Source organism: Nanorana parkeri, unplaced genomic scaffold (assembly GCF_000935625.1).
Source record: "Nanorana parkeri isolate BGI_ZX_2015 unplaced genomic scaffold, ASM93562v1 scaffold400, whole genome shotgun sequence".
Classification (NCBI taxonomy): Eukaryota; Metazoa; Chordata; class Amphibia; order Anura; family Dicroglossidae; genus Nanorana; species Nanorana parkeri.
In genome coordinates, this window is record NW_017306668.1 from 106290 (window position 1) to 120994 (window position 14705).

The window sequence follows — 14705 nt, forward strand, 5'->3', positions numbered from 1 at the left end:
TGAATACCATCATGAGGGGTTGACTTGACTTTTTTCCAAGTGAAAGGAAACTCAGTTGGTACAAAAGCCCTTTCAGTTTCAAAGTTATAATGTTTTTTTTGTCAATGCGTTTGTCCTCGTCCTTTGAGGGATACAGAAAGTCTTTAACCTTCAGGTTCTACTGCCGCCTCTGGGCAGCAATTTCTTGCTAGTCTTTTCTTCAGCTCTGCTCTGTTGAAAGACTAACCTATTATTTTGCTAGCACTTTATTTTCTTTTCTTAAATGAAGACTGTTCTCTACATTGTTCCTGCAGTTTGTCTCTCCAGTTGCTGCTGTCAGGCACACTTGTCTTGATGCTGGCTTTTGGAGTACAGCGTCCAGACCCGGATAGACTGGACGGAGTAGCCTGAAGGTTGCCATCATCCACTGGGTTCCACATTGAGGAGCTTTCCACACTCTGTTGTTGTAATTGTTAGCTGCAGAGCGCTTTCCAGGTCTAGAGCCATTGCCTCAGTGCTAGACCAGGTTCTGAAGAATCACTTATTGAGAAGGCTGGTAGTCTTTGTCTAGAGACCACAAGTGTGCTTTGGCATCGTTGGCTGCTTCTAAGCAACCAGCCGCGGAGATTGATAAACTTACCACTGAGAAATTGTAACCTACTTCATAAGGAGATGATTTGGCTCCTGTTGATGCAGTGTGCCCCACTTTGAAGCTAGAGGATAAGCCTTTTGCTTCTACTAGTGCTGTCTCCAGTTTTAGGTCATTCAAAACTCCCAAGGATTCAGAGACTTTCCCTTTGCACCTGCTTTTCCTAATAGTTCTCTATGGAGATTAGTATTGGTTTGGTAAGAATTTTATGCAAAATAATCAATTTCCGCTGTGGATCTGACCATGTCCTCTCTCTTTCCCCGCTCCCCCCCACTTTACAGAATTTGAAAACCTTTTTAAAAAATAGATGAGCACATGTCCAGACTCCAGAACAGTGTATTATTGTATAGAGTGGAACAGCTGTATCCAATTCTGCATACCTGGCTTTATATTATAAAGTTCTTATAATATAAAGCCAGGTATGCAGAATTGGATATAGCTGTTCCACACTACAGTGTGTTCATGTTCTTCATAATATTAAGAAACTGACCTAAAATCATGATTTTGTATTGCTTTAGAAAAAATGTGACCTGTCCCTTTAAGAAAAAGTATCGGTAATTGGTATCGACGAGTACTTGAAAAAAAAGTATCGGTACTCGTACTCGGCCTTAAAAAAGTGGTATCGGTGCATCCCTAGTCTTAAGGAAGACTTTGTTACTCATTCTTGGCCTAACGTATACTGCACAGCGCCAATATGAGATACTTTTTTTTTTCCTGTTTCTTATGGGCACTTAAAAACATGTCTCCATCTTTGCAGTGCATTTGTAATCCCTACGCTTTGTGGTGAGGCCCCGCAATAACAGTTTATGGGCGTGCCCTTCCCCCTCTCATCTGCACCTCAATATTCATCAAGGTGCTGTCCTGAGTATTGGCTCTGCAGATAGGCAGAATTAACCTATCGTTTGGAATACCTGGGTCTAATCTTCAACATGGGTCAGGCTAGAGTGTTCCTTCACAGGACAAACATCAGATTCTAAGGGAATCTACAGTTGTGTTTTTTTTTGTCAGTGTCCAAGGTTAAGGTCAAAGTGTTGTAAGTTAATGACTTCTACCTGTGTCCCTCAATTGATTTAAAGGAAAGGATTTTGCATTAAGTACAAAATTCCTATTTGTCTTGTGTAGCCAATACTGACTTTGCACATAAGAAGGATATGACAACTTTATTATATTCTATTAATTATCCGAGACTTGTTGACTCGAGGGTTGTTTTTTGTCCTTATTTTGCCTAGTGGAAACGTCCTCTAAAATTTAGCAAGAGGTGAGACGATACATTTCCTGTTTTTTTCATATGAAACGGAACTATATTTTTTTGTAGTGTATTTTTCTTGAATTTTGCATTGCTTTGTTTGACTGAATCAGTCCTAAATTATTTTGAAATGGGAGTTGAACAGTGAAAGCTGTGTCCAATAAAAGCAAGCAGATTGGGGGACTAATCACCAGCAGCCTCCCTTCAGCTGATTTATTTCCCATTTCTGGCTTGTCATGCCTTCTACTATACTGTGTGTCTAAGTGGAGGCAGCACTCTTGGTTTTAGAGACATGGGCTTTGCTTCCTGATGGCAGAGCTGCTCCCTGATGGATAGGGTTCAATGACTGATGGAGGAAACAAGAAGTGGGAGAGGAGTTTGAGAAAACACAGATCCACCAAAAGAAAAAAAAAAAAAGCGTATACAGCTAGATACTTGTCTGCAGGTCCATAGATGGATCCTTTTCTCCAACAGCAACAGGGAGCAGCACAGTAGTGACCATCAGATCACATTCCAAACCTTGTAGGACTGTCAGGTGAGTGCTTTAGATCAGTGGTTCTCAACCTGTGTAACCTCAGGACCCGCATTTGTCCTTGGCCATTCAGTCGCGACCCAAGTCGCACTGCAATGGAATGCACGAGAATTGGAGTGGATATTCAGCCTGGGGTCCAGTGTTGACTGCTGTGCTGTAGCAGAGCTCCTTCCACATGTGCATTGCTTGTACAGCTCCCTTGTGTGCCCTGTAGAGGTGCAGAGAACCAGAATGTGACGTCACTCCGGTCCAGGCACCTCTATAAGACACGTGAGGGCGCTGTAAGCAATGCACATATGGATGGAGCTCCCTCGCGGCCATAACCCTCAGCCCACCTCAAGATGAAACTTGGCACCGGGCAGCATATTTTGAATGGCTGCTTGGCACGAGAACTGACAGTGCTGCAGTAGGGGGAGGCTGAGGAGCCTCTCACCTACAAAAGTGGAAGGCATGCGGTGACCCACCGAACACTGGGTCGCGACCCACTTTTGGGTCACGACCCACCAGTTGAGAACCAAGGCTTTAGATGATCAGGAACTGCAGATATACAGCCATGGGACTCTGGAGGATTGCATAGGCACAGAAAGTCAACTGCTATTTTTCAGGAGGAATTTAGGAAACTGCGGGGTCTCTCTTTCTTCCCTTGCTGTGGTGGTCTCCGTTCTGGGGAGTGGGTTTTGTGTGGGCCATGGATCACAGGGATGACTCCTCTGCATTGCCGTGTGTGGGCTGTGGGCTTCGCCCGGCGGACCCCTCTAGGTCTCCTCTTTGTGCGGCCTGTACGCCTGCGCTCCTTTGCCAGTCTCCGGTGCATCCCTCGGGTTCCTCAGGGTGTGGTCGGTACCGCAGGTACCGCGCTGTCCTTGGAGGTGTTTTCCTCTGCCATGGATGGTTTTGTGACGCGCATTGAGCGCGCCTTGACGCGGCGTCCGCCTAGGAAACGGGCTTTGCCAGTCCTGTCCCCTGCCCTGTCGGGGGAGTCGGAGGAGGAAGGGGAACTTCCCACCACATCGCCGCGTCCTGATCCTGGTGATTCCTCGCAGCCTGATTCGGCCAGTGAGCATGAGGCCACGTCTACGCTCCTGGTTCAGGAATGTGAGACGGTTTCTGCGCTAGTCCGCGCTGTTAGGGAGACTCTAAAAATTGAAGACGTTGCCAGCACTTCCGCGCTACCGCACGTGCAGTTTGGAACGCATAAGAGTAGACGTTCCGCCTGAATGATGACAGCTCTGGGGGTCACGGTGCGGTCCTTGGAGGAGTTCGGGTGGCTTCTGAACCTGAGAAAGTCTTGCCTGGTGCCCTCACCACGCCTGTATCTGGGTTTGGTTCTGGACACTGTCGCGGGATTCAGGATCTACGATCTGTTGCCCTGTGTCCTTCAATGAACGGAGAGAAAAGGATTTTACGGTGAGTACAAAAATCCTATTTTTTCAGAGTACTACTTGGGTGCGGTGACTATTTCTAGATATTCACTGTAACATCTTCACCTTCGGACTTTGGGTTCACTTAAATTTCTTTTAACTTGTGGTGCAACTTAATAGCAGAATGAAAGACCACTAATGATTTGGTGAGGGCAGGAAAGTGTTGGTCTAACTTCTGCTTTAAGATGGCATTTTGTATATAAAATATGATGGGCATTCAAAGTTGCGGTCTCCAGTGGCTTTGAAATGGTAAATCCGCTTTTAAGGGGTTCAGTCTAAACCTGAAAATTGGAAATGAAACTTGAAAGAATAAAACTGTCAAGACACAAATGGCATGAACAAACTCCTGTTAAGACCAAAGATTTTTGTTTTGAAACATCCTGTGGTGTTCTTATGAAAAGATTCCTGTTAGTAGAATATTCACAGCTTGCATGATGATCTTTAGTGATATGTGGCAACAAAAAGACTGCATGATATTCTCTGTATATTGGTATTTATCTTTTTTTCTCTCTTTTAGTTGGGTTTATACTTTGTCATGGAATACTGAACACCGATGCCACTGCATTGAATCTTTGGAAACTTGCCCTTCAGAGCAGTTCCTGCCTTTGCCTTTACAGAGATGAAGTTTTTCATATCCACAAGGCAGCGGAAGACCTCTTTGTCAACATTAGAGGGTATGTCACTAACAAAATAGCTTCACTGTTGGTACACTGAGACTTGATGTTTGTAATTGGAAGCGCTAATGATTTTGTTTACCCTATTGATATGTAGACAATCAGCTTTACTTTCCTTTTTTTTGCATGCAATTTCTATAAAATAACTAGGGGGAAAATTGTGCGTGCATTTGTACCTGTAAATCCGTCGTCCCTGTAGCTGTATCAAAAACCCACCATCTTGCAGAAAACGCTGCTGTTAATTCTTCTCTGAGCTAATGGAGATTCCTGTGTCAGAGGGACGTGATCTGATTTTGTTGTGTGTGGTGTTTATTTTTTGTTGTTCCAATTACAGTAAGTGTTGTTCAGCAAACTATTTATTTTTCTTGCCAGAAACTGGGTATGTATTAGGGTGATTTTAGCACCACACTGTTCCTCTTTCTATGTACCGTATATACTCGAGTATAAGCCGAGTTTTTCAGCCCATTTTTTGTGCTGAAAAATGCCCCCCTCGGCTTATACTCGAGCCAGCGTCTCGAGCTGGTCAGGTTTCTTCTTACTTACCTCGCCGAGCCTTTGGTTCAGAGGCGGCTGAAAGAGCCGAAGGATCAGCCGAAGCTACGGCTGGATCCTTCGGCTCTTTAGTGACTAACCCCTGAAGTGAATGACCAACTTAAGTTTTAGAGTTGGCTACAAGTATTGTGGTTACTTTGTGGATTGTCATTTGCCCTGGGTATGTACTTTATTAGGGATTGGGGGACTGCAAAGAACATTCTATTCTCAAAGTTTATTTTATTTGGCATAGGTAAATATTGTCTAAATACAAGAGCCATGTGTATCCATACTTGGATCTTGGTGCACTTTGTGTGTTTTTTTTTTTTTTTTCCACACCTGTGCCGTAGTCCAGCATAAAATGTTCCCTCTGTACAGGAGCTTCCTGTAACAAAGACCAGTCACTGCTGCTCTCTCCTTGCACAGGGGGACTGGTCTTGTATCCACCCCCTGTAGTTTCCGGTAGGCAGCCTGTTCTGGATGGTTCCTCCCACAGCTTTGCTGTCTGAACAAGGATGATCTCACTGCTACTTTACAAGGTAATATCTGGGTTTGTAAAGATAATTGGTACTCGCAAAAGTAGATGTACACAGTTTGTGGCTAATCAATCACGTTTGGTTCCCCGGACTAGTCCTCACCCCTAGCTAGAATAATATCAAATCAGGCAGAGGCGCTGCACACTCTTCTCTTTCCCTCATTGTTAGGTTGACAAGACTTGCTACATGTAGGACACTGAATCGCTAATTCATTATGCAGCAATAGTTCTGTGCCAGATAATAATTTTATTTTCATGGCAGAGCAGATGTGAACTTTACAGATAGAGACGCTCCTATCATTCTACTGTGCAAGTGTATATAGTTGAGTATCCTCCTGCTGTGTCCTTAGTGCTGCTGACCTAGTAATGTACTTAACACCAACTATACCCTGCAGGGCTTATTTTTTTTATTGTTTTAACCACAAAGTGCACTATTTGGAGTAGTCATGTACACAAGTCTTAAGTTCACTAAAGACAAGAATACAAAATGTGGGCAAATTTGTGACTTTTGTACTTGCTGATCAGACTATGTGCCTCGGAAGGTTAAGCTCAGCTATTCAGCCAATCTGTCATCAGTGCCTTTGCAACCAACAATTCCTAACAGCGCACTGAAACTTGTAGCTCCCCAATCATTTGGAAACTGCATGTTGCATGCTTACCCACCTTCATGTTCCTGCTCATTTGTTAGGCACCACAGAAAAGACCCTGCTTGAAGTGGCTGGCTAGTTAGCAGCAAGCCTGTAGGAGAGAAATCTAGGTTAACCGAGGAGCAAGTACCGCATTTAAATAGTTTTTATTACTGCATAGTTGCTGTACTTTTCTCCCTTTTTTTTTTTTAACTGGTTTAAATAAGTGATTAAATTAGGAAAACCTAATTTAAAGAATTACGGGCGTTATTATTTTTAACCCTTGCAATGAGGCTTATCCCCACACTGCAAGGGTTAAGTGCTCGTTTTCATCTAGGGACCATAATAAAAGTTATGCTCACTCGATCCTCGCAGCCAGCAGACTGTTACTCTTGTCCCTGCTGCCTCTCCTTCTCTGTGCCAGTGATGGAATACACTATATAGGATATGATGACTCAAAGGACCTTAGACTGCTGGAGTGGAGGGCCAGTTGGCTGCAAGAGTCGGTTAAACATAACTTTTTTATATTCGTCCATAAATGAAAACGAGCACTTAACCCTTACAGTGTGGGAGAAGCCGTAGTCACTCTGAGCTCCAGAAATTCTGTGTGGAGATGGGAAAAAGTTCCAGAAGGACAACCATCACTGCACCGATCTGGCCTTTTATGGCAGAGTGGCTAAACGGAAGCCTCTTCTCAGTGCAAAACACATGAAAGCCTGCATGGAGTTTGCAAAACACCTGAAGGACTCTGACTGTGAGGAACAAGATTCTCTGGTCTGATGAAACCAAGATTGAACTGTTTGGCCTTAATTCTAACCTGCCCAATACCATCTCAACAGTGAAGCATGGTGGTGGCAGCATTGTGCTGTGGGGCTGTTTTTTAGCAGCAGGGACTAGGAGACTGGTCAAGGTGGAGGGAAAGCTAAATGGTGCAAAGTACAGGGCTATCCTCAATGAAAACCTGTTCCACAGTGCTCAGGCTGGGCTTGAAGGTTCACTTTCCAACATGACTATGATTCTAAGCACACAGCCAAGACAACACAGGACTGGCTTAGGGACAACTCTGTGAATGTCCTAGAGTGGCCCAGCCAGAGCCTGGACTTGAACCCTATTGAACATCTCTGGATACACCTGAAAATGGCTGTCCACCAATGGTCCCCATCCAACCTGACTGAGCTTGAGGGAATTTGCAAAGAAGAATGCAGGAAATCCCCCAATCCAGGTGTGCAAAGCTTGTCGCGTCATACCCAGAAAGACTCAGGGCTGTAATTGCTGCCAAAGGTGCTTCAACAAAGTACTGAGTAAAGGGTCTGAATACTTAAGTACATGTGATATTTCAGTTTTTCTTTTTAATAAATTCAGACATTTCTAAAATTCTGTTTTCACTTTGTCATTATGGGGTACTGAGTGTAGGGTACTGGGAGTGTAGATTAATAAGGAAAAAAAAAAAAAGAATTTAAACTGCATCAGGCTGCAACATAACAAAATAGAAAAAAGTGAAGGGGGTCTGAATACTTTGTGTGTGTAAAATATAGATTCATATTCATTCCAGTATATAGCTGGTAGTTGTATGTTTGTTGCTTTCTACTGCATGAATTCCCCTCCCTTTTTTTTTTTTTTTTTTCAGTTACAACAAAAGAATAAATGACATCAGAGAATGCAAAGAAAGCGCCATATCACATGCGTAAGTAAATTTATTGTATATGATTTTTTTTTTCTTCAACAATTTTGTTCCTGTTGCTGTGAAAGACTAATTTAATTGTGTTTTCTAATGAGGTTAACAGTGGTTGTGTTGTGTAGAAGCTCCTGACCTCTTCTTCCTTTTTTTTTATTTTTTTTAAATCAAGTGGTGCAACACATAGAGAGAGGCGCAAATTCTTAAGATCTGCCCTAAAAGAACTTGCTACAGTTCTCTCCGATCAGCCTGGTTTGCTCGGGCCCAAGGTATGTATTGTGCAACTATGTACTAATTTACTGTTCATATTATTCATTCATAGTTTTAAAGAAAATCATTCTTTTGCAAAAAAAAAAGAAATGTATTTTGTTATTGGTATTAAATTACCTTTACATCTCAATCTGCATACAGCTATGATTTTTAAATCTTCTAAAAAATGTAAATGCTGCATTGGTGCACATATGGCAACTGGGGGTATTCTATGGGGTACACTGTTCCTCCAGAAGCCTTATTTCCTGCATGTGTATCCTTTTGCAATAGTATTTGCAATAAAGATTTACATGATCAAAAAAAAAAAAAGAATACAAAACTATGTATACCAATATACAAAGAAACTGTACTGTCAGTTATGACAATCTTACAGGACGATAATAAAACATAAACTGGAGATAAGGCATAAAAGATTATCACACTTATCGACTCTTAGGCACAGTGGTGAGATGAGATGTTGAATCTCCATATAAAGCGAAAAAATGCAAAAAAAAACAGTGCAGGGTTGGATTCGGAGACATCACGTGGAGGAGCCAAAAGAAAAGCTGACACAGACAAAGGCGAGAGGAAAAAGAAAAGTGCCAAGGAAAGATAGGGATAAGAGAAAAAAAGGGATGCTGTGTGTAGGGGAGGAAGTAACATCTGTAGACGTATTATCAAAAAGTTCCATCACAAAATGAAAAGGTGCCAGTAGGTGTCAGATGGCGAGTATTTCTCAATCCAGGGAGACCATACTTTTTCAAAGTTATGCATGGTATTGTCAAGTTGCGCCGGCATGTTGTGCTTACAGTCATGAGGATATTTTCTCTCTTGAATGCAATCTAACCATATGTCTCTTCCTTCTAGGCACTTTTTGTATTCATGGCATTGTCATTTGCCCGAGATGAAATTATCTGGTTACTTCGGCATGCAGATAATATTCCAAAGAAGATTGCAGATGACTTTATGGATAAGTAAGTCCAAGTTCCTGTATTGCATGCTCATGTATGGAAAACCTGTTATTTTTCAGACACATAGGCTTGCCACGCTGAATGAGACTTATGCCACATTACTATAACGAGTTCCTAATAATTTTTGGGGTAGCTAAAAGCATTGCTGATCATGTAAATGCTCTGGGGCCTGAAAGTACAGGGGCACCAGTTTTGTCTGCCGACACAGTGATTCATCAAGTAGCAACAGCACTTGGCAAACCAAATTTTAACTTTATGTAAAGAGTAAGTATGGAAGGGTTAGACCCTTTGAGTTTTTATTGCAGTCTGTATCTTTTGGGGAGGTTCATACCTGTATTTGTACTAGGGACTATGTCACTAAGAGAAAATGAAGGGAAATCAAGAATTTTGGAGAAGTCTCAGGTACAAGGGGAAATCTTCCAGTGAGGATACCTGTTCTGGGGACAACTGCCTAAAGAGGGAAATCCTGTCTCTTTTGGGAGATTTCATTTTGCTTTGTGCTGTGGCATCTTTTGGGACAAAAAATGAAGGGAAATTCCCCTGTAGTACTTTTAACAGGAAAAATATCATCTTTGCCCACTCTATCCAAAACTGGCTGCATTCACTCTTCTACTAGAATAGTGACAATGAACTTACAGCATGGGGGTCACCCTGACTCGTCTGTGCAAATGAATAGCTGTCATCAGTAGTTGACAAAGACGCTGATGACAGCCATTCATTTAAAATTACCCCCACCCCCGCTATGGACTTTCCCGACTGAGTGCCTGCAATCTGCTTCCCTGAATGTCCCCTCTGATCGTTGCTGCTCTCACTCCCCTATATTGGCAGAGATGGAAGAATCAGAGCCGACACAGCGGAGCATTTCTGCTGGTGCCCGTCAGAGGGAATGGGGTGCAGGTGGAGTGCAAGAACAGTAAATGCGTCATATTTACTCATTTCTTTACTGAACAAATGCTAGCATGATCAGTACTCCAGTGTTCATTCATAATTGAGGATATAGAAAAAGTAAACAAGTGAAAGTACTAATTCTCCAGTAACGAAAGGGCAGTGAGCACTCTGCGCATAACACTTCCTGTCCATTCATAGCTGGGGAGCTAGTAAACATAGCATCTTTTCAGTTTGTGAATGGACAGGAAGCTTCTATATTGAGTGCTTCCTGTTCAATAAGTACTGGGGCTGCAGAGAAGATTGAGGACTCTGTGTGCTCAATCTTTTTTTCTATCTCAAAAGGTAAATATCAGATACCACTGCCCACACACCATAATGTGCGCGCAGTGCTATGCATTATGTACATACGCTGCACAAAACTTTGCCATGTGCTGCCAGACACCTAAATGAATGTTATTTAAAAAAAAAAATAAAGCCCTGTGATGTGTGGCGCACTGCTTTGTGCTTTATATTTTTTTACTTTTTGAAATAACATTCGTTTAAGTGTGTGGCAGCACATGGCAAAGTTGTGCAAAACGTTGCCGTGCATGGTAATGTGCTACGTTGCAAATAAATGGATGCCTGCGCCATTTTAACATGACACCCACCAACGCAGCACTTTGCAGGGCGCTGCAGATCGGTTGTTACCACAACACATAGGTGAGAGGCCAACCTCCACTCTTTTAGCAAAGGTTACTTATTTACAGTTTTGTGTGCCTTTTTTGGAGTTTTGTTTTACCATTTTGCCAAAAGGAGCAACTTAACATTTACAAATATTAACTCAACACAGTTTTATCTTGGATTTCGTAGGAATCTTGTACATTATGGAGTTTTTTGTGTGTGATTTTTCGGTGTATTTTTTATATTGAAAATTTTGTTTGGATGTGGATGAACATGTGTGTACGTGTCTTGGGACCTACAAAATCGGTAGCACCATTTATTCCACCTATCCTGTGCTTTCAGGAAATGTATGGTTTTGGGGGTCTTTTACTCTCTAAAAGCTGCATTTGAAAATTAGAAAAGTCTAAAATGGTCTAGTATTCATGTTTTACTTCAAAGTGCAGTTTTCTAAAATTTCTACTGTTTTTGTATGCTTTGAATGCTACTTCCATAAGGATGAATGATAACTTATCTAAAACGTACATGCAGTCCACTCGTGTGTAAGTCTGGTGTTAATTGTCTCCACACAGGCACATTGCTGAGCTTATATTTTACATGGAAGAACTTCGGGCGCATGTCCGGAAATACGGACCTGTCATGCAGCGGTACTACGTGCAGTACTTGTCTGGCTTCGATGCAGTAGTTCTTAATGAGCTAGTACAGGTAAGGGTGCAATGCTTAGTCTATACACAGTGGGCCTGATAAACTATGATTGGCGGTTGTAGAAAAATGCAAATTTTCACCCGTCCCATCTGATTGTGGCACATTTGCATTTTAGATAAACTATTGCTGCATAGCGTTTAGTTTAAGAGTAGAAACATAATTTTAACTTGTTTTGTTCCATAATCATCTTGGTGCAATGCGGTGCAACTCTGTTGTGCCAAACATTGACAAACTCCTCTCCTAAAAAAATTTGTGGCACAGATCATGTGACGGTCTGTGACCGTGTGCCTGACATGTCAGCTGACTGCGGGCCACATAGTACCGATTCGCGGGCCGGAGTTGACCCGCGGACCGGTACTTGGAGACTCAAATTTCCACTCACCCTCACTTTATTTTTACTCGCCAAATGCGAGCAGGCATGTGGAAATTTTGAGCCCTGCTGTAGAGGACATTTGCATTCACGGTACATGCATTAAATGGTCACGTAAGCAAACGCAAGGTCATTTGAATCTTTAGCAATCGCAAACCTCTGAAAAAGTGAAGGGTGTGCCAATTTGTGCCTTCATCAACCCAACTTAATGTTAGGCATGTTAAGTATAACACGTCGCAATGTAGCTTCAAAAGGGGAATAAAGCTCTTAAACTAAAACACATACATTCACTGAGTTTTTTTACCATTGCGCTATGTTATGTAAAAGTGGCACTAATGTGATATCATTTTAATCCATGGACTTTATTTTTGGGGGTTAATTTTAAGGGCGTGCACATTCTGGAAACATTGATTGGGAAAAATTACAGATTTTTTTTTCACTATTTCTAATAAAAACAAGGAAATAAAAATATGTATCCAAATTTGCTGCCAAATTAAAGCAGTCTGTCGTGAAAAAAAAAGTGTAATAAATTAAGAAAACTGAAGCTAAACCTTTTTTTTGTCTTTTTAGTTCTCTTAAGGGTCAAAGGAGTATATTTACTAATGTATAATAATAATATAAAAATATTTACTAATGTACTCCTGTGACCCAAAGTCAGCATCTAGTGGGCTACTGTGTGCTATTTGCTGACAGTGCGGAGCCGTGCTACAATGAGTGCTGGAGGAACAGAGAGGGGAGGGGGGAATCCATGTGGGGAGTGTTGACTGACGGCAAGCAGTGGGTGGGTGCAATAGCCAGCCTGCTATTGCAATTTGAAATGGCCAATAGAAGGCTGGCTATTGCACCAGCCCACTACCTGCTGTACTTACATTCAGCTGCTATCTGTGGAATCTTGCCAATGGCAGCGGTCATTCGCTGGCTGAAGCTATTCAAGCGTCATGTGCTTACGATACAATTATTTAAAAAAAATGATAACTGGTGGGAAAAAAGTAATTTTCAGTTTCGGCCGTACAAATTCTGCTGGGGAGGTGCATTGCAGTGCCATTCATTTCAATGGCATCCCAAACACGCCTCCCACCCACAGTGTGATTGCCCGCACTGGAATGCAGGTACCGCAATTCCATGCAGCCCTACTCCAGTGTGTCCTGGATCCCCACAAAAAAAACAAAAACCTATGTAAATATCTTTCCGGTAGTCCACTCTTGCATCTCACAGCAGCAGACCTGTCAGCAGGTCTCAGCATTACTACATTGGAGGGAGCCATGTTTGTGCTCAGACTTCCTGAAAATGAGGATTTGTAAAGGCATATGTTGGGGGCTAGGGGTGTACTCTAGAAGGACCAATAGATGATGCAGTTAAAGGTGTGCCCATGCAGCGTATGATGCCTCCTGTTTGCCAAACATGCTTTTTATTGCTTCAGGTAAATAATGAATTAAAAGGTCTAGTAATTTGACTTCTGTTTAGAACTCTGCGTTTGGGTATGGTGTGCTTACAAAATCCTGATTCCTGTCTTTTTGATGGTGTCTCCAACAAAACAACTTTTTTATAGGGATGAAGGGTAAAACTGTAAAATGTACCTAAAGTAAGAAGTGTGAATGTAGCCTAGTGACTCTTACTAAAATGTGGGGGTTAGACTACACACGCAGTGTGTGTCTTCATTGAACCTCATGAACCATTCCTTGCTCCTAGTTCCACTGCTAGTTACTGAATCGGTTTAGGCATTACTCGGCATCTATTTCCCTGCCGCTTAATGAGCTGAGCTCTCTAAATCTCTGACTAGGCTAGGGCAAAGCTGTACACATTTTCAATGTCATTATGCTATTACGGTAGCTGCACATTCCAGGTTAACAAAATAGTGTGGTGTGGTACAAAGGTGACCAAGTAGCTAAATTGTTTGAGGCCATTTTTGCACACTAGATGGCACTGTAGCTTTATGGTTTTTCTGCCTCCCATCAAAAAAAAAATAATATTTTTAATTGTGCAACAATGTTTAAGAATGTTGCTTTAATGGAATACAGATCAGATGTTAGATTTGAGGAAATCATTGATATAATTCTAATTGTAACGTCAGTATGATAACTTAGTCACAGAGCAGCCCTCCAAGTATAAAGGTTGCAGGTAATGTAATTTGCATTATTGAAAGGGTCAGCTAGGTAAATGATTGGATGCGTGACTTAGATAAGGTGGGATAAATGTCCGACATTAATCATTTTTTGTATTATCTCTTCAGAATCTTTCTGTATGCCCAGAGGATGAGTCAATCATCATGTCCTCTTTTGTAAATACGATGACATCTCTGAGTGTAAAACAAGGTAACGTATGCATGCATTTCTCATATACTGCTGCACCTAAGCTAACCATCTAATATAGTTCATACCCTTTACCCCTTCTCCATCTTCAGGCTTGTCATATCCAACAACATTTCTCTCCTGTGTTGAATGATAGTTTCAATACAAATTAGTAAACTAAACATGAGATTGTAGTCCATCACAGGCGTCAACTTGGAGTGGTGGCTACTTTACGTCACACACAGGGAACTTGGGGAACAAAAGTAGCCAGAAGGAAGGACAGTGTCAGCACCAATTCAGAGATGATTGGAGGATCTTCAGCTGAATGATGCACAAGTTTAGTGTCACTTTAACTGAAACATTGCAACAATTGATGTAACAGGAATAGTAATTGGGTCAGATAGATATTGTATTGTTTTTTTTAAATAATTGTACCTTCACTTTCTTATTAGAGCAGTGGTTCAGTGTGTCAAAATATGACTGTAAAGTTGAATAGGCCCCAGAGTTTGTCTGCACTGCCTAGTTGACTCCCTAATCTAACAGACTTGGTCAGACACTCCTTCACTTCCTTGGCAGTAAAGCCTGCAACAGTGGTGGCAGTTCAGATAAAATAATGGAGTGTGAGGGCCGGGAGTAGATTTCTACTGTGAGAAAATTGTATCTTTAGGCTGTTTGAAGGGAATTGATTTTGCATTTATATATATATATA

The 14705-nt window shown here is 41.9% G+C and overlaps 1 protein-coding gene across 3 annotated transcripts in view; it reads left to right on the forward strand.

Annotated features, from left to right (window-relative positions):
* The window catches only part of NCKAP1 (NCK associated protein 1), a 114127-nt gene that overhangs the window by 49421 nt on the left and 50001 nt on the right, over nt 1–14705 (forward strand). For all 3 annotated transcript variants that reach the window (XM_018559500.1, XM_018559501.1, XM_018559502.1), the window contains 6 exons: nt 4345–4501; nt 7821–7877; nt 8041–8137; nt 8985–9091; nt 11206–11338; nt 13939–14020. In XM_018559500.1, the coding sequence (XP_018415002.1) occupies nt 4345–4501; nt 7821–7877; nt 8041–8137; nt 8985–9091; nt 11206–11338; nt 13939–14020 (633 nt within the window). The remainder of the gene's footprint in view (nt 1–4344; nt 4502–7820; nt 7878–8040; nt 8138–8984; nt 9092–11205; nt 11339–13938; nt 14021–14705) is intronic.